A 26,917-nucleotide genomic window follows, 5' to 3' on the forward strand; every position below is an offset into this window, starting at 1 on the left:
ATCTGGTAATTCCCTTTCAATGATTGGTGTCAGGCATTTTTATATAATTTTATGCAGAATTTTGCTAATGTGAGGGATACACAGGGTGATTGTGCAATAATTGGAGCAGTCTCTGAAGTCTCCTGTTTTTGGTAGTGGAATGAACACTGAGCGTTTCCAGTCCCTTGGTCATGTGTTGGTTTCCCAAATTTTCTGACACAGGGCTCTGATGATTGTGGGTCGTACAGACCTCAGCAATTCCGCAGAGATGATATCAACACCTGAGGCCTTGGTGTTTGGTATTTGGCTCATTGCCCATATGTTCTCTTCCTCAAGGATCACTGGCTCTTTCTCAACTTCCCTTTCCTTGGCATCCTGATGTTGGGCTTCTTTGCTACACATATATACATATACATACATATATGAAATTAGTACATTATGTGAATGGTTTTTAAATAATTTTTTGATTATTAAGAACAATAAAATATTATAATTCGTCAATACCTAAAAAGTTCTGACAAATGTTATATTCAGCTGCACAGAATTTCACAGAGTGTTGCTTTCTATGAGGATTTACACTTCTGGAGTTCATGCTTTGCTGGATATGCCGCATGTCAGAAGGTTGCTCTTCACTGTAAATATGATTTCTCTGCAGATGTGAGTATTGTGGGCCTGAACGGTGATGAGAAGCTCGCCATCCTCCGAGGATGTCCAGGCGTACCTGGTGCGACAGGGCCAAAAGGAGACCCAGGAACTAATGGTGCAAAAGGTATGTCATTATATAGATGCTAGATTTGTTTAAAAACAAGTTTCTGGGGTTGAGACTGGCTCAAGAGCCGTGCTGTAAAATACCCAGTTTGTGTGCAAGACGGGGCAAGGAGTCGTTACGACCCAGGATGAGGCAAGGTGGGGGTTAAGAGGGATCCAGCCACAGCTGGCAAGGACCAGCCACAGTGGAAACTCCCAACTGCTGTGACCAATGAACAAGCCTGATCCAGAAACCTTTATATGTATCTGTGATAGCAATGTAACATTTCAGGTTAGGACTACCGACCTAGAAGTGAAGCCTGGAGTTCTCCCAGAATTATAGCCAGGGTTGTCACCTCTGGTTTGAGAATCTCTCAGAGACCTGGAGGCAGTGCCTGGGGAGGGTGAAGTCTGAGGAGGAACCTCAGCAAGGATGTGCTGCCATATCCTTTGATGCTCCATGGAGGTCAAAAGTCAACCCCTCCCCTTCCCATGAGGGCATTTCTGCCCACCAACATTCAGATTATAAATTTAAATGTTCTGCCTTATACCAGTCAACCTTGCAAAAAGCTCTTTGTGTCCAGTTTGGTGTAGTGGTTAAGTGTGCGGACTCTAATCTAGGAGAACCGGGTTTGATTCCCCGCTCCTCCACTTGCACCTGCTGATGTGACCTTGGGGCAGTCACAAGCTCTGGCACAGCTGTCCTTGAAAAAGAGCAGTGTGTGTCAGAGTTCTCTCAGCCCCACCCACCTCACAGGGTGTCTGTTGTGGGGAGGGGAAGGGAAAGGAGTTTGTAAGCCGCTCTGAGACTCCAAGTGAAGGGCGGGGTATAAATCCAATCTCCTTCTCTTCTTCTTATTCTTCCTTTATAAAGCTTATATCTCCACTACCTGGCATTCCATTATATGACATACATGGCTTGGCCCAACAAGGTCTCATTGATGTCAGATCCGGCCCTCATAACGAGTTTGACACCCCTGTCCTAGAGTTTATGGTTCCTTGCCCCCCCTCCTGGTGGGCAATGATATGTGAACCCTCCCCCGCAAAACCCTTCATGAAGAAACACCAAGGCCAGTTGCAGCTATAGGTACATCTTTAATGATTAATACATATGTGTTTAATTCTGGGTATAAGCTTTTGTGTGCATGCACACTTCTTCAGATAAAGTTGCCACTGGACAGACCAACACAGCTACCCACCTGACTCTAGTATACATATACAGCCCATTGTTTTATCCACTGGGACCAGTAGAGGGTACCAGAGTTCTTTCATGACAACTTAGTTGGGTCTTTGGCTCCCGCCCATTCTTTCTTATGTTCCTTCTTCCTAGTGTCCTCCAGTTCCTTTTCTGTTGTTACCCTCTTCTCCTTCTCTGCCCTTTATATCCCCAGTCCCTACTCAGTTTCCCAGCTGTTCCCTTCCTGTAGGGTGACCAACTACCTGGAGAAAAATTTCCTGCCCCTTTAGGGTTGCCAGGTCCCCTCGCCATGCTGGTGGGGGGATTTTGGGGGCATTTTAGGATGTCCCCAACCTGATGAAATAACCCATAAGTGACAGCATCGCGTCGGCGACATCGTGTGGCAACACTCTGGTTTGAGTGCAAAACTCTATGGTTTTAGGCCAAGTTTATCATAGAGTTTTGCCCTCAAACCAGAGCATTCTGCGCGACAGCCCTAAAGTGATGACATCACTTCCGTGTAAGTCATTGTGTTGGGGACATCACGTGGGGGACTTGGCTGTTTGGGGGTGGGGTTTCCTCCACCAGCCAGCTGGCTGGAGCCCTGAAAATCAGGGTAACCCCACTGGGACCTGGGGACTGGCAACCCTTTCACAGATGTTTAATGAAGCTTTCCATGGCATGGAGGTAAATAATACCACCTGGTAAATAGCATCCCATTAAGTCACTGTCAAAGAGGCAGGGATTTCTTCCTCCGAGTTGCTGGCACCCAGGCCCGTAGCTACAGTGGGTCATCTCGGGGCTAGGCCCCCCGACTTGCTGGCAAGGCCCCCTGACTTCCCATTTAGCCCAGTGCATCACTGCCTTCTCCCCTGGATTAATTTGATTAGCCAGTGCCCCCTAAGAAATTTAAATGCCCCCTGGCTTTAAAAATCCTGGCTACGGGCCTGCTGGCACCCCTAGCCTCCCAGGCTCCCTTCTCTTGCCTGGGTGAACGCACCGGCACTGTTGCAACCACATCCTCTGTGGAACTGGTGTTCTCAGCAGTGCTGGGCTGGCCTTGCCCCACCAGGCCTACATGAAGGGCCCAGTGCTGCTGTGGAGATGTTGGGGCCAGCAGGCGCACACCCCTGCGCCAGTAAAATAGCTGTTGGCTCCTAGGAGTGGCACATCCCACCGCTCCCTTGCTTCAGGTGGGTGCCTCTGCGGTAGGGCTGCCCCCCCACTGATTCTGTGACTGGGCTGCTACACGCCTTTAGGGAAACTTATTTAGTCTGGATATCAGCTGTCGTGCTGGGGGATCTCCAAGCCCTTATCTAGAGGCTGTCATCCCCAAGTAGGGCTGGTTTTCTGGTCTTTGTGAGCCCAGGATACTGTGACTTCATCGGCCCTACAAAAGAGGAGGTCAAGATGGGTCAGAGCTGGCTTCTACTTTTTTCTTTGTAGGTACTATTATGTATTTAACTGAAAACTCTTGTTTTAATTGGTAGTTTTTTATCCTCATATTGCAAACATGCAGTACAAAAGAATAATAGAAATGACGAAAGTTTTCTCTCTTGCATGTCAGCTGAAGAGTATCTTTTAAAAAATGTTTGCCCAGCTTTCCCCTCCCTTTCCAAGCCCTAGTACCCAGCCTAGGAGAAAGCAGTTCTTTGCTTTCATACAGCCAAAGTCTGCCTCCAGGTTTGGTCCAGGGGAAGTTGTTTTCCTGCCAGAATTTTAAGGCAGCTAAATTCTACCTTAAAGACTATAACTGGTTTAGATGGTTGCTTAATTGCCTACCCTTCTTTGTTTTTTCCCCATAGGAGAGAAAGGCCTTCAAGGAATCCCAGGAAAAATGGGACCCACTGGTATGAAAGGTAACATGCAGATTGTTGAATTTTGATGATATACAGTAGGTAATCAGAAAACAAGGTAGGTGTTGGCAGAATAATTAACATAGCAAAGAGACACAACCTGAGTAAAGTGTAGATAAAGGTTTATTCAGGAACTAATATACTTGATAGTAAAGAGGAGAGACAAAGATTGTGTCCTAACTACATCACTAGCTTCAGGTGGGTAGCTCTGTTGGTCTGAAGCAGCAGAACAAAGTCTGAATCCAGTGGCACCTTCAAGACCAATAAAGTTTTATTCAAGGTGTAAGCTTTCGTGTGTGAGCACCCTTCTTCAGAGTCAGTGAAACAAGATGTCCTCAGCCATTACATATAGGTAGAGGGAAGGGTTAGTTGCCAGGAAGGGCTAGTTAGAGTCAAAATGCATAAGTAACTGGGCGATTATAGCTGAGATTGGCTGTGAATAGCAGTGAATTAGCATACAAATAAAATAGTTAACAAACAGATGTGAGAACTGAGTTTGAGCCAAGTGGCACCTCCAAGACCAAAAAAGTTCAGTCTGGGTAGAAGCAAGAGCTGAGACTTAACCTGTGTTTATGCACACTTCTTAAATACGTCTACCCAGAATTGGGTACTTGTATCCACCATGGTTGGATTGGAAAAGGGGAAATGTGAGATTAATTTCTGTTACTCCCAGAATTTCAGAATGTTTTGGGTCACTTTGGATATATCCTAACTGACGCAAAACGTGATTTTGGGCTATATTTTCAGCCAGGATATACTCAAACGGACACCCCTGATGTTCATTTCTTTTCTGCTGATCTCTCAGTGGCTCATTTCCCATATCAGTCATATATCCTCCACTAAATTTTTTTGGCTCTGGGTCACCTAAGAGATATCTATGTATTTATTAGATATTTTAGTTGCCACTCACCCAAACAGTCTCATGGCTACTTACAACATTAAAAATAACAAATATAAAATATTAACATTAAAATATTAAATTATTAAAATATGTTGCTATCATCATACCAGTATTAAAACAGGCCAAATATGTGGTTACCCTCCAAAGGCAAACATAAACAATTCGGCTTTGCATGATCTGCAAAAACTAAACGAGTCTGGCAGGGCACAGGTATCATCCGAGAATGCATCCCACAGGGTAGGGGCCACAACTAAGAAGACCCATCTCCTGGTGATGGCTAACCCAGCCATCCTGAGGCCAGGCACCTGCAAGAGGCCCCTAAACAATAACCTAAGGGATCGCAGGGGGTTGTAACGGGAGAGGCGGTCCCAGAGGTGTAAGGGTCCCAGACCATTAAGGGCTTTAAAGGTTAACACCAACACCTTGAATTGGATCCAGAGACTGATTGGTAGCCAGTGCAGCTGCCACAGAATTGGAGTAATATGAGCTGACCATGATGTTCCAGTCAGCAACTTGGCAGCTACAGTCTGGACCATCTGCAGTTTCTGAAGTATTTTAATGGGTATCCCACGTAGGGTGAATGCAGTAGTCCATTCTGGAGGTGACTGTTGCATGGATCAATGTGGCAACGCCTGACCCAGACAAATAAGGAGCTGGCTGGTAGGTCTGGTGTAGGTGAAAAAATGCTGACTATGTTACCATGGACACCTGTTTATCCTGTAACGGCACAGAATTCAACCATATCCTGAGCCTCTTGACTTTGGGTGATTTCCCACTAGTGCTGCTCCGGGCTCACGCTTCACTTTTGCCTCGATGGTCGGTGTCAATTTCACACAAGCTGCTGCGCGGCCCATTTTGCCTCGCAGCTTCGTGCAATTTTTCCCGCGTCTACTCAATCCTCAAAAAACAGGATTGAGTAGACGCGGGGGAAATCGCACGAAGCTGCGAGGCAAAATGCAGCCGCGCAGCAGCTTGTGTGAAATTGACACCTACCATCGAGGCAAAAGTGAAGCGTGAGCCCGGAGCAGCGCTAGTGGGAAATCACCCAGAGTCTACAGCAGTCAGATGGACAGAACTGAGGTACCCTCCAGCTAACATCTCGGTCTTTCCCAGCCACATGACCCCCATCTTTTGCTAATCCCTTCCTCTTTTTCCTTCCCTTTAACCAGGAGAGAAAGGTGATGTGGGTCCTACTGGCCCAAAAGGTAAGGAATTCTTGGGTTACACATGGCAATGCCTCCAATGATGCTGGTTTTGTGAAAGGATAGACCTAAAACTTCTCTTGGGGGAAACCCAACTGCGAGGATGCTAGCTGACCTTTTCTTTGTGAGTCTGATGATTCAGAATTATTGAACGATGTTTCACCAGTGGGTGCTAGCTGATCAGTGAGAGTCCTCTGGCTTCCTTGTTCAATATCCATGGAGGTAACCCATCCCACCTGAGGGGAAGGGGCAGGTAGGGGCAGGTGTGTGGGAAAGGGGGGGGAAGTTATGAGTTTGGAGAAAGAGAGACAAGCCAATGGACAGCTCTGTGAGTCACCTGAGGTGCTGTGTGGTGCAGACCTCTCCAGCTCCGGCTGTTTGATGAAGTGGAGAGATCAGCTGCTCTATAGGCTCCTCTTGGCCACTGCCTGTTCTGTACTTGAACAGCTGTAAATAAATCCAACATAAGAAAGACACCACAAGACTGTTTCGTTTTGTTTGGCACTCCCTTACTGATTCTTATTGACCTTCCTTCCTGTTTTTGTGTCTATGTCTGTTTTAATTGTTTTGTATATAGCTATGCTTTTAATTTGTTTTAATGATTTTATTATTTGCTGCCTTGGAGTCCTGACTCTGAGGTTTTAAACGTTTCAAATAAATAAATAAGACTCTAGTCCTTTCTCCTCCAAAGGAACTCAACCCAGGCAGTGCTGCCCATGGGATTTCTAGCTGTTTGGAGATGTGGAGACTGCAAGTAACATTATGTTTATGCTTTCATTGTCAGGGGACAAAGGAGAGCCAGGCCCCCCAGGAACATTCGGTATTTATTTACTTATTTAATTTGTATCCCACCCTCCCTGCCAGGCAGGCTCAGGGCGACTTACAGAATATGTATAAATATATTAAAACAGTGAAATACTTTAAAACAGTAATAAAGTTAAAACCAGAACATGCAACTTGTGTAAACTTGTGCAAACAAGTGCTAGCAAACATAATTCTAATAAATGGTGGCGGTGTATGTGGTATGTGGTAAGCAACTCTGTCTTTTGTATTCACTACAATCTCAGGTTTAGAGCACTTGTGTAGTGAGTGACTCAGCTAAGAAACCGTCAAATATAATAGGCAGGTGGGCGAAAATCAGTGAAAGGAGTATTAGTAAACATGGAGAAATAGTAGTAAGAATGTAATTTTTGTCAGATTGAACAAAAATTTAGACCCTGGAGACACGTGGGAGCTGGTATTGTATTTTAAAATGTTGTGTTTATATTCTAAAATGGACCATTAGTTCTGGTGGGGGCTTTGGATTTGTGTTTCTGAAATGTGAACCCTTCTACAGACAAATTGCTGCAAGGCAAACTGCTTTTGAAAGTGGGGAGCATTTCGATACAGAACCAGGATCTGCGGTTTAAGAAGCACAATTCCAAATCCCCCAGAGCACGCAGAACTAAAATTCCACTGCCCCCATTCATACTTTAATTTTTTGAGCTGCAGATGTGTGAACTTCTGTTAAATACAGGGTTCTGGACGCATTGCAGTGATCAGCTCTAGTTTATTTAGTAATTTCAGCATACTACAAGGACACCCAGCCCTGCTTATAAAGCATGCAAACACCACCCCACACCCCACACACACACATACTCCCAACTATAGGCTATTTACATTATACTACTTATTTATAGGTCAATTCCAGGATCCTGGTCAGCTATTGTTCTTGGGGAGCAAGATCACCCAGTTCAGGGTTCATCTTCAGGGCTGGCTCAGGCTCAATACATAACAACTTCCCAGAGGCTGAAGCAGGCCTGACACCATGTGGTCCTCTGAGTCCATCAGCTATATGCTGTCGCTTGGCAGGGGCTGAACACCCCCATGCAACTGTGGGCATTTCCAGGCAAGCGTGTAGTAGCCAGAGGTCCTATTGGACTTCCCTCAATTGCTAGCTGATTTGGTAGGTGAGCAGTGGGCCTAAAGGGGAAAAAAGTGGATCATGCATCTGAGAAATAAACTCAATGGGCATGGTCCATTGGGGAGTTCTCCTGAGCAAGCCCTATTGAAATGAATGGGAAGGATGCTGGATGCCTTTATGACTCTTGTGGACAAAATGCCAGAGAGTGAGTTACAGGATGGAAAACACGGTAGGGAACAGGAGTTGTTTATTTCTAGTCTGATTTGCTTTCCTTCTCTTGCTGTGCCTTTTACACAGGAGAAAAAGAGCTGGATGACCTCCACTGTAGGCAGGGTAAGTGTTTCCCCAGAACCTCTTCACAGTCAAAAGTCACATCCGGTACAGCAGTGCATGCGCTGACCCATGACCTTTGTTCTCTTGCCTCAGTTGACCAGCCCTTGTCGACTTCCAGCAGAAACCTTTTGTTGCCCCCAGCTTCCCCCCTGCCCAATATTGATTCAGCTAATAACAGATCAGAGAGTGTTATTTCTTTATTCTCAGCTGGCTGTCCCACAAAGCTAAAATCTGTGACTTCTTGTACAATTGCCATACACAAATATTGCTTTCCTCTTCCATCTAGGGGCAAAGAACTGCAAAGAGCTCTTGGCCAAGGGGGTGATCCTGAGCGGCTGGTACACCATCTACCCCCGGGACTGTGTGCCACTGACCGTGCTGTGCGACATGGACACGGACGGAGGCGGCTGGATTGTAAGTTCCGTTTGGGAGGAAAGAACAGACTGGCTCATTTTCTTCCTAGGAGCGGCTAAAAAGCTTCATGCACCTTACAAAAAGTTAACAAATGGCCTATTCTGGATGGTATCTTGCTTGTATGTTTAAAAGTCAAGAGCACTTTTTGATCCTGAGTTCCAGATGGAGGTGCAGATCTCCTCTGTGACGCGTTAATAAGCTTTTGCTATAGCCTTTCCTGAGCGAGCACAATTTGGCTCCACTTGTCCATGCTCCAATCACACCCAGATTTATGGTTGCCAGCTCTTGATTGGGAAATACCTGGAGATTTGGGGGGTAGAGCCAGGGCCGGCCCGAGGTGTTCCTGTGCCTTAGGCGAGGCGCAGATGCCAACCTCCCGGTGGGACCTGGAGTCGTGTGTGTGTGGGGGGAAGGGAAACAAAGCTTCCTGAAAGTTGTAGCAGCACGAGTTGCAGCAGCGCTGAGCCCCCCCGTGCCTTCCTCCCGCTGTAACGCCTCCCTCTCCCCCCCTGCTTGGATGCCAGCACCTGGTGTGCACAGGGGGGGGGGGTGGACTGTGCAGGAGGCGAGGGGGACGCCGCATCTCCTCTGCACCTCCGGCCATGTTGGTGCAGCACCACCAGCCGGCCTGGAGAATGGGGGGGATTGGAGAGGGGGGGGTCCGTCCCTGCGCGCCCTCCCTTCCTCCCTCCCCCCGCTGCCTCCTGCCTGCCTGCCTTCGCCTCCTTTCTGCCTTCACTGCCACCACCGGGGGGCTCTGGGCAGTGGCAGCCTCCTCTTCCATGCAGCCCTGACCCGCCGCAGCAGTAGCAGTGCCGCCTCCGGCTCCCCCATGGCCAGGCGCGCTGGAGCCACAACTGCCCCACCACAGAGAAGTCACCCAGAAGGGCCAGGCTGCCTCTCCCCTGCCCCTGCCTGGCTGTGGGGAAGCTGCTGCAGCAGACAGTGGGGCTCGGGGATGGCGGCGGGGGACGCGGGGATGGCTGGCTGGGGATGCGGCTGGGGAAGCGGCTGGGGAAGCGGCTGCTTCAGCGGCGGAGCAGGGGAGGTGAATGGCGGCGCGTGGGCTTTGGGGGGGAGGTGAACTTCAGCGCCCCATCCAGGGCCTGCTGCCCCATCCAGGGCCCGGAACTCTAGGTGAATGCCTAGTTCGCCTAGCGGGTGAGCCGGCCCTGGGTGGAGCCTGAGGAGGGTGGGATCTGGAGAGGGGAGGGACTCCAAGGGGGTATAATACCATAGAGTCTACCATTCAAATCAGCTATTTTCTCCAGGTGAACAGATTGCTGTCACCAGGAGATCAATTGTAATCCCAGGTCATCTCCAAGCACCACTTGAAGGCTGGCAACCCTATCACGACTGGATTATTGCACTGTAATCTGTGTGAGGTTTCAGAGCTTTGATTGGTACATAATGCTGGAGCCAGATTACTGTCTGGGGCTGACTCTACATCACACCAATTGTGAAACAACTTCCTGAAGCCTATTTGCTTCCACATTCAATTCAAGATGCTGGTCATTACCTTTAAACAGTTTGGGGCCAGGATATTTAAAGGACAAACTTCTCCCACAGATTCCTGGCTGACAATTAAGATCTTCTGGACAGGCCTTTCCCATGTGCCTCCACCTGTGGAAGTAAGGAGGGTTGGGCCTTCTCTGTGGTGGCCCCTAATTATGGAACTCTCTTCTAGTAAAAGGTTTATTTGGAACCTAGCCTTGCTGGTTTTAGGCACCAGGCTCAAACTCTCTTTTTTACCCAGCTTTTTAACTTTTAACTAATGGCTTTTTATAAAGGGTTTTACTATAATGGTTTTCAGAGGTCATTTCGGGGGGGGATCGCAGTTCCCCCGGGTGAGGTGTGGGGGGCAGGGCACACGACGAAGCCACACCCCCTGCTTTCGGCCGCCTCGCTTCCGGCCCTCATTCAGCCAGGAGGAGGCAGGAGAAGAGGGAGGGTAAGTTGCTTCCTCCCCGCCTCTCCCCACCCCTGCCTGCCTGAGTGTTGGGCCTTCTCTGTGGTGGCCCCTAGTTATAGAACTCTCTTCCAGTAAAAGGTTTATTTGGAACCTAGCCTTGCTAGTTTTAGGCACTAATCTAAAACTCTCTTTTTTACCCAGCTCTTTAACTTTTAACTGATGGCTTTTTATAAAGGGTTTTACTATCATGGTTTTCAGTCTGTGAGTTTTAATCTTTTTATTGTATTTATATTTCCTTTGTATGTTTGTGAGCTGCCTCATGAACCTGAAAAGATTTAGTCTGTGGGCTGTACAATTTTGTGTAAATAAATAATGAATGAAGAATGCAAACAGAATTAAATTTTTGCACTGCTTGTGTAGTGACTTCTTCATGCATTTCCATCTTTTTAATGAATTTGTGCAAAATACAGTGGGTTGCACACCCAAAACAAAATCAGGTGGGCTGGAAGAAGTCTAGTCCACTGCAGTTATAAGCCTGTGTTTCAAAGTAAAACTGGATGAAACACTGGAATATCCATGCCTGGATCCTTGTTTTTTTGCTAAATAGTAGCCTAAAGGAGCCTCTAGTTTGGACCTCCCGTTGACATGAATTTCCTGGGTTGCCTTAAGAAAGCCACATTCCTTGCCTATTTCTCAGACTCCATCTGCAACATGGTAAAACTATTAGTCTATCATAAATAGTGGCTGGAAAGATTGTTGAGATAATGTATGTGAATCCTTTAAAATAAGCTGTATAAATATTAAGTGTTTATCATTATTATATGGCTTTTTTTCTTCTACGACTTCTAGTATCATTTTAGAGAACTAAGTCTGGTCATCACATTACTTGAACACATGAACACGTGAAGCTGCCTGATACTGAATCGGACCCTTGGTCCATCAAAATCAGTATTGTCTACTCAAACTGGCAGTGGCTCTCCAGAGTCTCAGGCAGGGGTCTTTCACATCACCTCCTACCTGATTTTTTTAACTGGAGATGCCAGGGATTGAGCCTGGGACCTTCTGCCACCAAGCAGATGCTCTGCCAATGAGCCAAAAATGACTTTCTTGCATCTCAATTGAATATTTATAAAATCAGCTTAATTTGACTGACACCATCATAATTTACTGTTCCTTAATTTTAAAAAGCTTTACAGGACTATATCAAAGATTTAGTTTTCCCCAACTAATTTACATTTATAGTTTCAGTCTATTTTTGATATATACTGATAGTCACTTTCTGTTTCCCCCTGTACTTATCAATATCCAGTGATGTCTCCATTATTTCTGTATAGGGAAGATATAGAGGGAAGATTTCAAATTAACCAGCTACTTTTCAACATCTGTTAAACATCTATTGACAGTATTCTTCTCTGGATTCTATTTCACCTTATTGTTTACCTTATCATGGCCCCGTTCACACGGAGGATTTGCTGTGCTAAAGGCATGAATGTCAGGCGGATTTTCGGGGCGCGATCACACTGCAACATCTGGAAAGCATAGTGCACCCATGGCCAACCCGTAGCGACCCACCGAAGATGCGCAGTAAAAAACTACCTCGGAAAGTGCACTAGTATCTGGAAAACGCAGGGCAGGGGCAGGCGTCTGATCGCGGGAGCGCTAGTATCCTGCGGCATCCGGCGCCCGTCCACATCCCGTCATGAACCAGATGTTTTTCGTAAGTGCATGCATACAAACACATAACTGAAAGCAGTGCTGCTCCACAGAATTGCGCATGCGCACAAATGCAAAACGCTTGCCGCGCCACTTCTTTGCCATGCTTCAGCATCACCATGTGATCACCAGCGAACAGCCTAAGCGCGAAGACTAGAGGGACCGTGTGATCGGGCTACCGCACTTTATTTTGCTCCGGGGCAAACAGCCACGCCTCCCCCCCCCCGCGTTATCTGGCCCATGTGACCGGGGCCTATGTTATGCACGAGAAACATCTAGCAAATAAATCACAGTACCTAAATAGATTTGCTCTTTCTGATGTGAAAAAAATTGCTTACTATCCTTGCCACAGAACAATCTTTAGAATAGATTGCTGAAGAACTTGACACAACCCCCTGCATCAACACTTATTTATACTTCTTCCAAACCTTTATAAATAGATCTCATTGCAGTCCTCTCACATTTGACCCTATCTTGTTCCAAATTATCCTGTCTCTCAAAAAGATAGTTGTATCTAATTGTTCAATAGACCAGCTGTAACTTTTATCTGAAGATTCCTACCTGTGGAAGAGTACAGCTAATATTGTTCAAGGATTTATTTATTTATTTTAACTTTGGGGACACAATGCAATCCTAAACACAGAGATGCCCTTCTAAATCCAGTTAAATTAATGGGTTTAGAAAGGTATAACTGTAATTAGGATTGTACTGTGATTCTTCTTTGAACCTTTACAGTGGTGCTGTTCCCTCAGTCAGTGTGGTCTGGACAGAAAAGGGAACTTTAAACTTCTCTTCTCTCTCCATAGCCTTGAGAGAGTGGCAAAAGCCGCTGTGGCTTGACATAGACCAATTGTGGGTGTGGCAAGGGGACCGTCTGTTGAAATTCATTCCCTCCTCTGATACCACATTGTTAGCCGCAACACTGGGTCTCTGTTTAAGTTATGATGGGGGAAATTAGCTAAGAGGCCATTTGTTTCATAGGTGCACAAGCTAGGGATCGCACGCCAACTATACCAGAGTCAGAACCCTCTCGAAGCTGCACAGACAGACAGGAAATGTCTTTTGTGAAACATTTTGTAAAACTGCCGTCCACCCAGCAGTTTGAAAGCTTCGGCGAGTAGATAAAATGGGTACCACTCCTTAGAGAGAGTGGGCACACTAACCCCCCCCGGTGGGGGTTGTGTTAGCCAATCGGATGGTCTGCGCGTAAGATCCGAAAGCCGAGAAAGAACTATGCAGCATCGAAGAAAAGCCTGCAATAGGCCATTCGGCCAGACGGTGGCAGTGGTGCGCTGCGACTGAAACAATGCTGACGACATCAAGCGATGCCGAAAGAAAAAAGAATGCTGCCGGAACACGCCTGGACCTTACAGCTGACCAACTCCGTCGAACAAACTGTTCCAGGTCTTTTTTGCTACAACTCCCTCCCACTTCAAACTGCCTGTCTGAACTCAACCAATGTATCTGCATTGCATCTCCGGACTTTTTAATTCAACATGGGGACCACACTGGCCACAGCCCAGCCATTAACGGAGCCAAGACCCTGAAACTGTCCAACGCTTTAATAACAAAAGTTTTCCTTCCCCAAGCATGCACTTCTTTTGTCCCAAACCCCTCTAGAGTCATTACTGGCCATCCTGGCCCATCACGGACCATTTCCCCATTGGGCCTATTGCCCTGAAGGCACAATTTTCCTATATCTGGACTCCAAACCCAGCTATTTTTGGTTCAATCTCTTTGGACGTGTACTGGCTGAATCCCCCATTTCCTTTGGGCCTCCTCAGATGGGCTTGCAGGCCAAGCAGTCTGCTTCTTTTCACTGTGGACTCCTCTCTTCAGAAAGGTAGCTAGAAAGGTTTCCCCATTCACACTGCAGTGATTGATGCAGGAGCATACCAGGAGGAGGCACAAGGGAGCATTCGCACTGTTGGCCTGGAGGCACGGCTGTAAGGTGCAGCTTTCTTTTTTTGTAATCTGGAGATATGCGCTTATGTGCATGAGTGCTTATGCACATAAGAAAAATGTGGCTTTTGGCGTTCACACTTTGTTGGTGTGGGAATGACACGGGATAATTGCACTTTCCAGGGTTCGCTACCACTTTCACCAGGTATCTTTTAAACTCGGGAGCGAAGTGTTACAAGATGGGTTGAGTACGGGTGGGGAACGCCTGACAGATGTGCCTGTGTGAACGGCCCATTTAATCCGGTTGTGGAACATTTCTGAAACGCGTTTATATGCCAGTCTGAACTGCCAGTCTGAACTCGGCCATTGTCTTTTACAATGGCAGATACATGTCTGCTTGAGGCTATATCTGAGAGATGGTCCTGAGCACATGGCTGGGCTAGTTGGCACTGCACAAAGAGAGGGCTACATTTATCCTATGCCAACTTTGGCCTTAACCTGGCCTGGGTACTGTCTTTACGTGGCAAGTGTGGGGGCTTGGGCTAACAAAATCCCCCTTACCGACTGTTATATGACATGGTTAGGAGAAGGTCAAACAGAGAAGTCCTCTTTTTTCTTTGCAGGTATTCCAGAGACGGACCGATGGCTCTGTGGATTTTTACCGGGACTGGAACTCTTACAAGAGAGGATTTGGAAGCAAGCTCACTGAATTCTGGCTGGGGAATGACAACATTCACCAATTGACCTCACAAGGTAAAATGCATGCTACCTTCCATTTCACCCTCATCCTGACAGGAGTTTTCACTTTTCCTATAATCATCACTCAGTTGTTCTGTATATCTGATTAATATAAAAGCCCTAGCATATTGGCACTTTCCAGCTTTCTCACTGGCTCTGCTGTGTGCTCCATCAGCCATTGGCCCATCAACCATCACTCAAGAGTCCTTGCATGTCATTGGCTGGGTGCTGGGTCTGCTCCTCTCTCCCACCCACTGGCAGCCTGGCCACTGTTCCCTGACTGAATAAACTGCTAAAACGGCTGTCTCTCCTAACAAAAGTGCTTGTACTGTTGCTTGGCTCATCCATGGATGGATGGCTACTGCGGTGGGCCAGAGGCCATCAAACTATTCTCTTCTGCTGTGTGGCTCACTTTCCCCTCAGGGGCTGTTGCTAGGCAACTTGGTTATGTCAGTAAAAAGGTGTGGGGGGAGGCCCTTTCCAGGCCTACTTTGGCCTTTGTGGGGAACTCATTGGGGCCCTGACTAAGGTTGCCAGCTCCAGGTTGGAAAATTCCTGGAGATTTTGTGGTGGAGTCTACGGAAGCCAGAGTTTGGGGAGGGGAGAGGCCTCAGTGGAACAGAATGCCATAGAGTCCACCCTCCAAAGCAGTTATTTTCTCCAGGGGGGGAGAGAGATCTGTTATCAAGAGTTCAGTTGTGATACCAGGTGATACCACAGCCAGTGTGGCATAGCAGTTAGCACTTCAGAGGAGGGTCTGCCAGAAGCAGGTTCTTGCTGCAGAAGCTGAGTGGGTGATTTCAGACCAGCCACAGACTTTCAACCTAACCTACCTCACCAGGTTGTTGTGCAGATCAAAAGGGGGAGAGGAGAATGATGTAATCTGCTTTGGTCCCCACTGCAGAGAAAGACTGTACTTTTCCTCCTGGGGGACAATTGTTGCCAATCTCCAGGTAGGGGCTGGACATCACTCAGAATCACAACTGCTGTAATCAGTCTCCCCTGGAGAAAATGATGGACTCTGTGTCATTATACCCTGCTGAGGTCACCACAGCAAATGAATGCTGAGTGCCCAAGACTGGGGCACCTGCCCAAAGCCTCTTTCTAGAGCTCATTGTATTTATTTCCACAACAGGCCTACAATGGTGAGCATTCATCATTCACCACAGCTGAGCATCAGTGACAGGAGAAATTGGCCTGATTAAGCCCCTAATTACTTATAGCAACCAAAGTTAGGTTGGGGGGATGTGTTTCATGAGACAGGCATCCCCCTAACCAAGTTCTCCACACACACCATGAGCTGTCTCATATAGCATAGGGAAAGGTAGGTAAACACTTCCTGCACTTTATCATTCTTGTCTGTGGCTAGATGACAAACCTTGGCCCAAACCTCAACAGTTAGTCTATAGGACAAATTGCTGAAGTTCATAACTGGGTGATCATCCAGTCAGAGAGCTCAGAAGACTCATTATAGCATTGTGTAGACAGGATTTCACAGCTGGGTTCCTTATGGGCCCTAATTAAGGGTTGCCAGCCTCCAGGTAGTTATAGCCAAAAGAGAGCTCACAGGAGAGGGTTGTATCAAAACACAAACACTCCGTGAAAAACTTACGAACAGAAGTAGAAAGAATATATTATCCAAGACAATTTTAACAATTCTTAACAGTTCAAATATTTCTCCAATGCAAACACTCTTATAATTTCTTAAAGGGTTAGGATCCAACAGGACTTCATACAAAAGACAAAATCCAAGTAAAGTTCACTAATCTTCTGTATAAGATGCTTCAGGAGAGCAGATGCTTCAAAAAAGTGAAAGTTCCACAGGAAAACAAAGGTTCCACATTAAGGGAGTAGCAGCTATACATGGCTCGCTTCAATGCCGTGGTTCGCTTCCTGCTTCTTCAGAAAGCTGATACTCTTAGCTGTGAAATCAAAAGATAATTTAGATAATTCTCCTTAGACCAGTTTTCCAAATCCAGTCGCCCCATTAACATGTTGTTATTTCTGTCGACAATGCTACAGGTAGTGGAGATTGTGTTTTGATACAGCCTCCAGGTAGTGGCTGAGCTCTCCTGGGATTACCACTGATCTCCAGGTGACAGAGATCAGCTCCACAAAAACTGGGGGGGAAAGGGGGGAAACTCAACCCAAGATAAGACTGCAAACCAAAGGGCTAAGCTAACAATGTATATTATAAAAGTACAAATATTTATTAGGGTGTACACGTGTTAAAACATATACTGATAAAAGTCTTTATCTAAGTATCAGACATAAAAATTTATCTAATACTAATACATATGATGGGTAAACATCCCCTGCAAGATGATATACAGTGAAGCCTGGTAACTTTTCCCCCCACCATAGAGAACAATGGAGGGGATAGGGGCAACCTGTTTGAGGGCCCGTAGAATTGGACCCCCTGGTCCAATGTTCTTGAAACATGGTTGGTATCTTGGGGAGAGGCTCCAGCAGCTACCCTGCGAGTCTGGAGCCTCTCCCTCAAACCCCCTCCTCTCCAGCCCCCAGAATATATCCTATGTTTTCGCCATTGACCCATAGGATATAATGGGGCTGAAACTGACATTCGGCTGGCCGAAAGTCTCCTGAATTGGCTCCTACTGTGGAAATGGACATGTAGGAGTCTTTATGCCGGTGGAAATTGATTCTGCCAGATTTGGCCAAATCTGAAACAAGCCGGATTTTTTTTTTTTTTTTTTTTGGCACACTCCTACTTAGGACCAAATCAAGGATCGCCTCTCCCCAGGTAGGCTCCGTGACCATCTGCTCCATAGCACAGTCATTTAGAGTGTCTAGAAACTCAATCTCTTTTTCTCGACTAGAACACATATTGACCCAATCAGTGTGTGGGTAGTTAAAATCACCTATTATGACACAGGTTTTTTTGTCTAGCTGCTATCTTTAATCCATTCATCATTTTATAATCCTCCTCTATCTTTTGATCTGGTGGGCGATAACAAACTCCCAGTGTTAAGTTTCCTTTTGGGCCCCCTATTTCAACCCATAGAATTTCCAGAAGCGAATCCAATTCTCTTAGCCTCTCAATCTTTCTGGACTTTATACCCTCTCTGACACACAGAGCCTCCCCACCTCCAACCCTTCCCCCCCCCATCCTTCCGATATAATATATAACCGGGAATCACTGTATCCCACTGATTTTCCTCATCCCACCAAGCATCTGGTTTTGTTGAAAGCTCTGGTACCAGTACCATGTTCAAATAAGATGCTGTATTATTGTGGGTGGGGAGTTCTTTGAGATTGGGGAGCTGCCTATGCACTAGAAACAGTTTGCTCTCCCCCCCCCCCCCCGCCAGTACTTCTGAAAGAGTACTGTCATTATCCAGTAGAGGCTGTAAGTTGCTGATGATGTATTAAGATGTTTTGAGTTGAGAGCTGTATGTGACCATTAGTGGTGTCATATTATTGTCTCTTTTGGGCTTGACATGTGGTAGTCCAAACCTTATTCTGGGGTGCAGAGGGCAAGCTGTCTGACCAGTTCCTTATTCCAATCACCTTTGAAATAAAGGGCTTTTGGTTGAAACCCAAATAGAAGCAAGTGCTGCCAGAACCAGAGTTTAGACCGGGTGCTGCTATATGTCTTCTTGCAGGGGACGGTCTCCAGAGTGCTGTGGTCTGAAGATTGTTTTCGGGTGCAGCCTGGCCCAAGTGTCTGCCTGTGCGATTGTCCGGGGGGCACCACACTTTGGAACAGCTGGCACAAGAACCATGCTTTGGACCAGGAAACAGTATATGTCCACTCAAAAGGGAGAGTCCACTGAACATGGGGGTGTATATAGTGTGGCGGTCCAAATCTCATTTTGGGTGCAGAGGGCATTTACTTATTCAAATCTTCTTTGAAATACAGGCCTCTGGGAGGAACTCTGAATGGAAGGTTGTGGCATCAGAACCAGTGTTTGGACCGGACATCACTGTATATCATCTTGCAGGGGACAGTCTACAGAGCATGGGGATGTGTCAGTTGGGGTGGTCCAAAGATTGTTTTGGGATGCAGCCAGGCCCCACTGTCTGCCTGTATGATTGTCCTGGGAGCACCTCACTTTGGAGCAACATCAACTACACCACCTCAGGCTTATTCACCTGCTCATCTGCTAACCTTGTATATGCCATTAAGAGCCAACAATGCCCTTCAGTTCTTTACATAGGAGAAACAGGTCAAACCCTACACCAAAGGATAAATGGATACAAATCTGACCTCAAGAGCCACAAAACTGAGAAACCTGTAGGAGAACATTTCAAACTCCCAGGGGACTCAGTGGGGGACCTCAAAGTAGCTGTTTTATTTCAAAGGAATTTCAGAAAGAGACTGGAAGGGGAGATTGCTGAATTGCAAGTTATTACAACACTCAGGACAATGGAACCCCCAGGGCTTAACAGAGATATTGGCTTCTTATCTCACTACACATGCTAAGTCATTCTGTTCTTACTTATACCCAGAAATTATTTGTGGGTCTTGTAGAGGCCACTGGACTCAAACTTGATTCTCACATCTGTTGCTAACTTCTTCATTATCTGTATGCCAACTGGTGCAGGTGTCCATGGGATGCTTTTGGCCCTGAAACAACTTACTTAACATAACCCACATTGGCTATTTGAGGTAGGATTACTTTTTCGGACCTATTTCAGGAGCATACTGAATGCACATTTTCATATATGTGGGTTGGCTCTTTACTGAACTGTGACATCATCACTGATTTGTAGAACTGCTTTCCTTGACCAAGTAGAATTGGTCTCCCAATATCTTTCTTTCTGTAGCAAAGTATAGTGTTGTAAGAATGCATTTATGATGTTGTCCTCAAAGTCAGGACCATTCTTTCTAGCTTTCCAAAAGCACCAGTCTCATGTGGCTTAGTCTCCAGTCACTGAGCACCTTTCCACAGTAGCACCTTTGAGATCAATTCAGGTGGGTAGCCGTGTTGGTCTGAAGCAGCAGAACAAAGTGAGTCCAGTGGCACCTTTAAGTTTTATTCCAAGTATAAGCTTTCATGTGCAAAGCATAGTTCTTCAGAAAAATTGGAACAAAATCTCAAGGGCTACTTACAGGAAAAAAATTGGTGGTGGCAGCCATCAGGAGAGGCCACTAAGAACCAAACTGTATATGCAGAGTTGAAATTGGACCATTTGGCCAAGAACCAATGGATGGCAGCAAATTAGCACATAAATGCAAGAATTAACAAGGAGATGTGAGAATGAGACTAGAGTCCAGCAGCACCCAAAGACAAACCAGGCTCAATCCCGGGGGAAAAGGGAGAACAGAGACTCAGCGTGTGCACACTTCTTTACAGAAAAGGGAGAACAGAGACTCAGCGTGTGCACACTTCTTTACAGGCATTAAAACAGATTGCCTCAAATATTAAATGCAAGTGGGGGGTGTTTAATTGCCAGAAAGAGCTGAATAGCATACGTAACCGAGCAAAAAATGTAGCTAAGATTGGAATAACACATGTAGTAGGACATATAAACAGCAGCATGTTGGCATACAGATAATAAGACCCTTTCTTACACACCCAGGGAAATGTGATCGCCACTTTGGGGTACGGATTTTTTTCCCCTCCAGGCCAGTTTGGCTAGAGATCTTCGAGGTTTTTTGTCATCTTCTGGGTGTGCAATAGCAGTCACTGGGAGTGGGGTGTGTGGGGGGGTATTGGTGAATCTCCTGCATTGTGCAGGGGGTTGGACTCAATGACCCTGGCTGGAGATCCCCTCCAACTCCATGATTCTATTATTCTATGAATGAACAACAGATATGAGAACAAAGTTTGAGTCCAGTGGCCTCTATAAGACCAACAAACTGTAATTTCTGGGTATAAGTAAGAACACAGTGAATTGGCTTGTGTGGTGTGATAAGCAGCCGATATCTCTGTCAAACCCTGGGAGTTCCATTGTCCTGAGTGCTGCAATAACTTGCAATATCGCAATCTCCCATTCCAGTCTGTTTCTGAAATTCCTTTGACATGAAACAGCTACTTTGAGGTCCCCCATGGAGTGCCCTGGGAGGTTGAAACGTTCTCCTACAGGTTTCTCTGTTTTGTGATTCTTGATGTCAGATTTGTGTCCATTTATCCACATGACGGAGTGAGCTCCCGTCTCTCGTTCCAGCTCCTGCCAACCTAGCAGTTCGAAAGCAAGAAATTGCAAGTAGATAAATAGGTATCACTTCGGTGGGAAGGTAACAGCGTTCAGTGCGCCTTGGTGTTTAGTCATGCCGGCCATGTGACCACGGAAACGTCTTCAGACAGCGCTGGCTCTTCGGCTTTGAAACGGAGATGAGCACCGCAACTCTAGAGTCGGATTCAACTGGCTTTCGAGCAAGGGAACCTTTACCTTTACTTTTATCCTTTGGTGTAGGGTTTGACCTGTTTCTCCTATATAGAGAACTGAAGGGCATTGTTGACATTTGATGACAAATACACTGTTAGGAGATGAGCAGGTGAATAAGCCTGAGATGGTATAGTTGACATTGTTAGGTCCAGTGATTGTGTTGTCTGGGTGTATGCGGCAGCAAAGTTGTCATCAGGGTGTGTTGCAAGCTCTACCAGTCTACATGTTTAAATTAGATGCTGTATTATTGAAGGTGATGAGTAGTTTGAGATTGGAGGGCTGTCTTTGCACTGGAAAAGGTCATGGCGCCAGAACCAGTGTTTGAACCGGGCATCACTGTATGCCATCTTGCAGGGGACAGTCTCCAGAGCATGGGGATGTGTCAGTTGGGGTGGTCCAAATATTGTTTTGGGGTGCAGCTTGGACCCAGTGTCTGCCTGTGTGATTGTCCTGGGGGTACCACACTTCAGTAGTGGCCCAAGACATAACCATTGCATAAGATGCCATTCCAATGGAAACGTTTCAGCAGAAAGACTAAGATGTTTCCCAAATCCTTTCTTCTTTCACAGCAGTTTCCAAGGAATGTTCAACAATATTCCACCCATTTTTTCTTTTGTTTCTGGGGTTCAATTTAAAAATTCTACTTGGACAGGAATCTGTTGTTTTAGAAGTCAGGAAACAGTGCTGCTTAATACAAAATTTCTTAGATCCCGAAAAATAACCTGGGTCAACATAATCAGATTTTAATATAATTATGTTAAAATGTTCTATGTAATTTAATTTTATATAAGTAAGTAAGATGACAGATTGTTTTTGCAGTTCCCTATAGGACACCTCTATTTTCAGAGGGTTGTGGGCACAGTCTATGGGTAAATCTTCCTTGAACTGGCACTGTTGAAAAACAGTGCATGTAGTACACAAGCATAATTATGCACCTATGAGCAATCCCATACATATTTCAGCAAACCTTGTGTGAAAGGTTCTTGATAGATTGTGACTGGGTCATATCCTTATCTGTCTGTGGAATTGATGGAGTTCTTATTGCAGCCTCTAAATGTAGCAACATAATTATTTCTGTTTTGAATAGGAGTAAATGAGCTGCGCATTGATTTCACTGATTTTGACAACAGACACACTGTGGCCAAATACAAATCCTTCAACATTTCAGGGGAGGCAGATCAGTACAGGCTGGGACTTGGAGCCTTCCTTGAGGGCACTGCAGGTATGTGGCTGGGGACCTTCTGGATGGCTTCTATGGTCAGAAGAGAAAACCATAACCATGGAAGGAGAAGGAGAAGAGAGTGTTGCAGCTGCCTTCCCAACTGCAACCAGTCTATACTAAATAGGTCAAACTGTCCTCAAAACCAAGGTGGAGATGGCCATAGAAGAGCTAAAGTGAAGGGGAAAAAGACAGTTTTGTATAGGGTGCATTCAGATGTTACACACATAAAAAACCCTGTTTGTCTGTACAGGTACAAACCTGGTTAAATTTAGGCTTGTGTGTTCCATATTTCCTTCTACCCTCCCCCCATACACAGAAATGTAGAAACATAGAGTTGGAAGGAACCTCAAGGGTCCTTGAGTCCACTCCCCCCCTTGTACAGTGCAGGAAATTCATAATTACCTCCCCCCCCACACATATGCCCAGAGGAAGTAAAAACAAACAATCCCAGGATCCCTAGCCAATCTGGCCTGGAGAAAAATTCCTTCCTGACCCCAAAATGGCCACCAGGATTACTTGGGCCTTTAAGAATGGGCCACGAGAGCCGAGCACTGATTGATCCCTTCCTGCCCTCCCTCTCATGATGTGTCTAAATTCACAGAATTAGCATTGCTGTCAGATGGCCATCTAGCTTCTGCTTAAAAATGTCCTAAGAAGGAGAGCCCACCACCTTCCAAGGAAGCCCGTTCCACTGAGGAACCACTCTAACCGTCAGGAAGTTCATCCTAATATCTAGTCAAAAACTCTTTTGAATTAATTTCAATCCATTGCTTCTGGTCTGACCTTCTGGGACAACAACTCAGCTCCATCCTGTATATGGCAGCCCTTGAAATATCTGAAATCTCTCAGTCGTCTCCTCTCCATGCTAAACATACTCAACTCCTTCCAAACTTTCCTCATAGAACTTGGTCTCCAAGCCCTCACCATTTTTGCTGCCCTCCTGTGGACACGCTCCAGCGTGTAAACATCCTTCTTAAACTGTGGTGCCCAAAACTTAACACAGTATTCCAAGTGAGGTCTAACCAGAGCAGAACAAAGTGATACCATCTCTTTGCATGATCTGCACACTGTACTTCTGTTGATAAAGCCCAAAATTACCTTTGCCTTTTTAGCTACTGCATCACACTGCTGACTCATGTTCTACTAAGTATGGTCTACTAAGACCCCTAGATCCTTTTTGCAAGTACTTCTGCCAATACAAGTCTTCCCCATCCTATAATTATATATTTTTTTCCCCTACCTAAATGCAGAACACTGTGGTAGTTGAAGACGAAAGTTTTCAGCTAACTCCAGTGAGTTGTAGTCTTGGCATTGGACTGGCTGGACATTTTAGGCTTACTTACCTTCACAATAACTGGGATTCTTAACCAGGATTCAGTAGCGGTTAAAAATCCTACTTACGGGTGGGCATCCACATGATGTGCATCAGCAGGCTTCTTTTTAGTTTTTCCCTGTCCTTGATATGCTGTTTCCTAAACCTGCTTTACTTCAATCTTTTAAGAAAGAACATGGCCCAAGTGCATTATCACGCCATCGTTTTCAACAGCCCTTCTGCCCCCGCCCCCCCAATCAGCACCGTTTTCCTGCTGTCAGCCTCTTGCAGGTGCCATTTTCCTTGCTGTGCCACACCACACCACTGGACGGCTTTTGAAAAAAAAATGGCTAATTGTTCTAGTGCTATAATGCTAACAATAGAATGCTATGGCAATTAGATTTTTTAAAAAACCCTCAAAAAGCATTCAAGTGTTGGACAGGGGGAAATTGTGCAGAAAATCCCACGCAGAATGCTCCATAAATTCCTCTGCATTTGAAGAGGCCATGAAAGCAATGTGGAGAATCCTCACCATGTAGAAATAGTTTGGGTATGATTCTGCCTCCAGTTATGGGCCAAGTATTTGGACTTTACCACTAATTGAAATTAACTGAACCTCCATCTTGAATCTTGGCATAGGGAAAGGAAGGTGCACATGAGCCTGATCTTTAACAAGATACATGCCAGATTTGTTTGCGACATCTGAACTGAATTTGTAGTAAGGAATGGACTGTCCATAAAGAATGTCACACTTTTGAAAATCTGTTAACTATTCTCATTCTAAGAAACACGTCCTCTATCTCAACTTAATCAGCCTCTATTTACACTCCCCTAAGGGGCCTTGATCAAGACCTTGATCATTGTGTCCCTCCAGGCAGCACTTTCAGATTGCTCCAGACGTTATGTTTTTGTGTGTGGAATCAGTCCAGATATCTACCACCCCCTCATCAAATTAAGAAAAGTCAGATGATGTTCAAGCCCATGTGAACAAGCTCCAGATGACTGGGATCTAAATATATGAATTAATTCCACTGGATGGCCTTGAACCAGAGGTGATGCACAAGTAACTCCTAGATTCTGCACTGGTCCTGTAATGGACATGTATGTATGTGTGAACCAGTCTGCAGTCTACCCTAACCTCGAATTTAATCTGTCATTTGCAGGTGATTCACTCACTGTCCACAACCGCATGCCTTTCTCCACCAAAGACAGACAACAGGATCCTAGCAACCGAAATTGTGCAGTGACTTACAAAGGAGCTTGGTGGTACAACAGCTGCCACTACAGCAACCTCAATGGGATGTACTGGCTTGGGTCTCACTCCTCTTTTGCTGATGGTGTGAACTGGCATTCTGGCAGAGGGTACAACTATTCCTACAAACGCTCGGAAATGCAGGAATTCCAACCAAGCCAACATCTTCACATGTTGGTTCATACAGACACATATCTCTAGTATGCCTGCTGAGCAGAAATGTACAATTCTTCGATAATATAAGGATTTTGGTTTATTATTCCGGCAGCATTCACAACAAAGTTAAATAAAATCATCATATTGCAATGTCTGCACTCCAGAACTTCGTAGTCTTGTGTCGTTTTATATCTATCGCAACCATAAGGAATGGGGGATATTTGCAAGACGAGCTTGCGTCCGAAGGGGTGGGGGGGCTGAATGTCCATGCAGCAGAAGCAACATGGAGAGCCAGCACTGGTGTTCAGGTAACACACTTGACAGATCGGGAATATTTTAAGTCTTACTGTTGAAGTAGAACCTTAAGAAAGCTACGTAAGCTATGCTGTGAGTTGCAAAACTGAAGCCTCCAGCCATATGATGATTCTCCAGAGCAGGGATATCAAACAAGCAGCCCGCGGGCCAGATAGAAAAGAAGGGAAAGGTAGAAGAGAAGGAAATGGGTGGATTATCAAGCTATATCAAGCTATAATAACTTGCTGCATAGCTCCACCGAGGCTCCCCCCTTTAAGGTGGTGCAGGGGTATGAGCCCCCCCCCCTACAATTGTATCTGAACCAACTGGACCCAGGGACTTGGAAGTGTGGTGGTCTGACTTGGTTCAGCAATGGACCTTAATTCAAAAGACTCTGGTTAAAGCGAAAGAGGATTACAAAGCCCAGGCTGACAAGGGCAGGTCACCAGAGTGGGACTTACAACCTGGGGACTCTGTCTATGTGTCCACAAAAAATCTGAAGGACTTGCAACCTGGGAAAAAGCTGAGGTGGAAATATGTGGGACCTTTTAAAGTATAATGTGTCATTAAAAAGGTGGCTGCTGAATGGGACTTGCCTAAGAACTTCACGTTCTGTTTTCCATTTTAGTCTGCTGAAGAAGGATCCTGGACCTTGAGCCAGTTTGGTGTAGTGGTTAAGTTTGCGGACTCTAATCTGGGAGAGCCAGGTTTGATTCCCCACTCCTTTACTTGTACCTGCTGGATGACCTTGGGCATGCCGTAGTTCTGGCACAGCTGTTCTTGAAAAAAGAGCAGTTTCTATCAGAGCTCTCCCAGAAAATGATGTGAAAATAAATGTATTCAGTTTGCACAGGGTTGTTTTTTGGGTTTTTTTTTTTTAAAGAAGACACAACCGCCTGGGTTGTGAAATTTAGTAGCAACCTTAACATTAGCAATAGATGAGAGGAAAGCAGAAGTCTGCATTCATACATACCAAGGGCGTAGACTTTCCAATTTCCGGGGGGGGGGGTGCAAAGTCCTGGCCAAAGGGAGGGGCAGAGAGAATCCCGAAACAAGCCAATTCTTCTGGCAGCAGCAGATTCACATTGTGTCTAGCAGAACTGCTTTGCTAACCTCAGCTGCTCTCCTCCTGCATCCTTCTCTGCCTGTTTGACTTTAGAAACGGGGCTGAGATGTCCCTGTCTAGTAATTTTCGAATGTCAGTGCTAAGTTATTGCTCTAATGCATCAGTCATTATGCACACAAAGCCCAACTCTGGGCTGTAAAGTCTGAAAGGTAGTTCAGAAAGATATCCCCTGTTCAAAAAGGGGAAGAAAAAAGACGTAAGAGTGAGTGTGTTTATTCTTGTACAGCAGTGACAAACCGTGGCACTCTTACAGCAGGCAATGCTTCTGAACCTGTTTTTGAACACTCTGCTGTGGTACCGTCCTACTAACTACATTGACATATTTTGCAGGAAGTATTTCTTTTTTCAGATTGCTGTCCCCCCCCCCTTTCATTATTAAAGGTCAGCAACTGATGTGGGTGTCTACTGAGTAAAAGCCATG

At 45.8% G+C, this 26,917-nt stretch overlaps 1 protein-coding gene across 1 annotated transcript; it reads left to right on the forward strand.

Moving 5' to 3' along the window:
• The first annotated feature begins 247 nt into the window (after positions 1-247).
• LOC107123273 (ficolin-2-like) lies at positions 248-25,121 on the forward strand. Its single transcript, XM_015426496.1, has 10 exons — positions 248-278; positions 635-748; positions 3,709-3,762; positions 5,830-5,865; positions 6,647-6,682; positions 8,063-8,098; positions 8,385-8,512; positions 14,663-14,792; positions 22,222-22,356; positions 24,832-25,121. The coding sequence occupies exons 1-10, from the start codon at positions 248-250 to the stop codon at positions 25,119-25,121; spliced, it is 990 nt and encodes a 329-aa protein (XP_015281982.1).
• Positions 25,122-26,917: the final 1,796 nt, after the last annotated feature.

This window comes from Gekko japonicus, unplaced genomic scaffold, assembly GCF_001447785.1.
Source record: "Gekko japonicus isolate JY-2015 unplaced genomic scaffold, Gekko_japonicus_V1.1 scaffold1195, whole genome shotgun sequence".
Lineage (NCBI taxonomy): Eukaryota > Metazoa > Chordata > Lepidosauria > Squamata > Gekkonidae > Gekko > Gekko japonicus.

Coding starts and splice junctions, on each gene's coding strand:
- LOC107123273 (XM_015426496.1), top strand. CDS start 248: ATGATATCAACACCTGAGGCCTTGGTGTTTG. Junction 279..634: donor ACCTGAGGCCTTGGTGTTTG/GTATTTGGCTCA, acceptor ATTTCTCTGCAG/ATGTGAGTATTGTGGGCCTG. Junction 6,683..8,062: donor AGGCCCCCCAGGAACATTCG/GTATTTATTTAC, acceptor CCTTTTACACAG/GAGAAAAAGAGCTGGATGAC.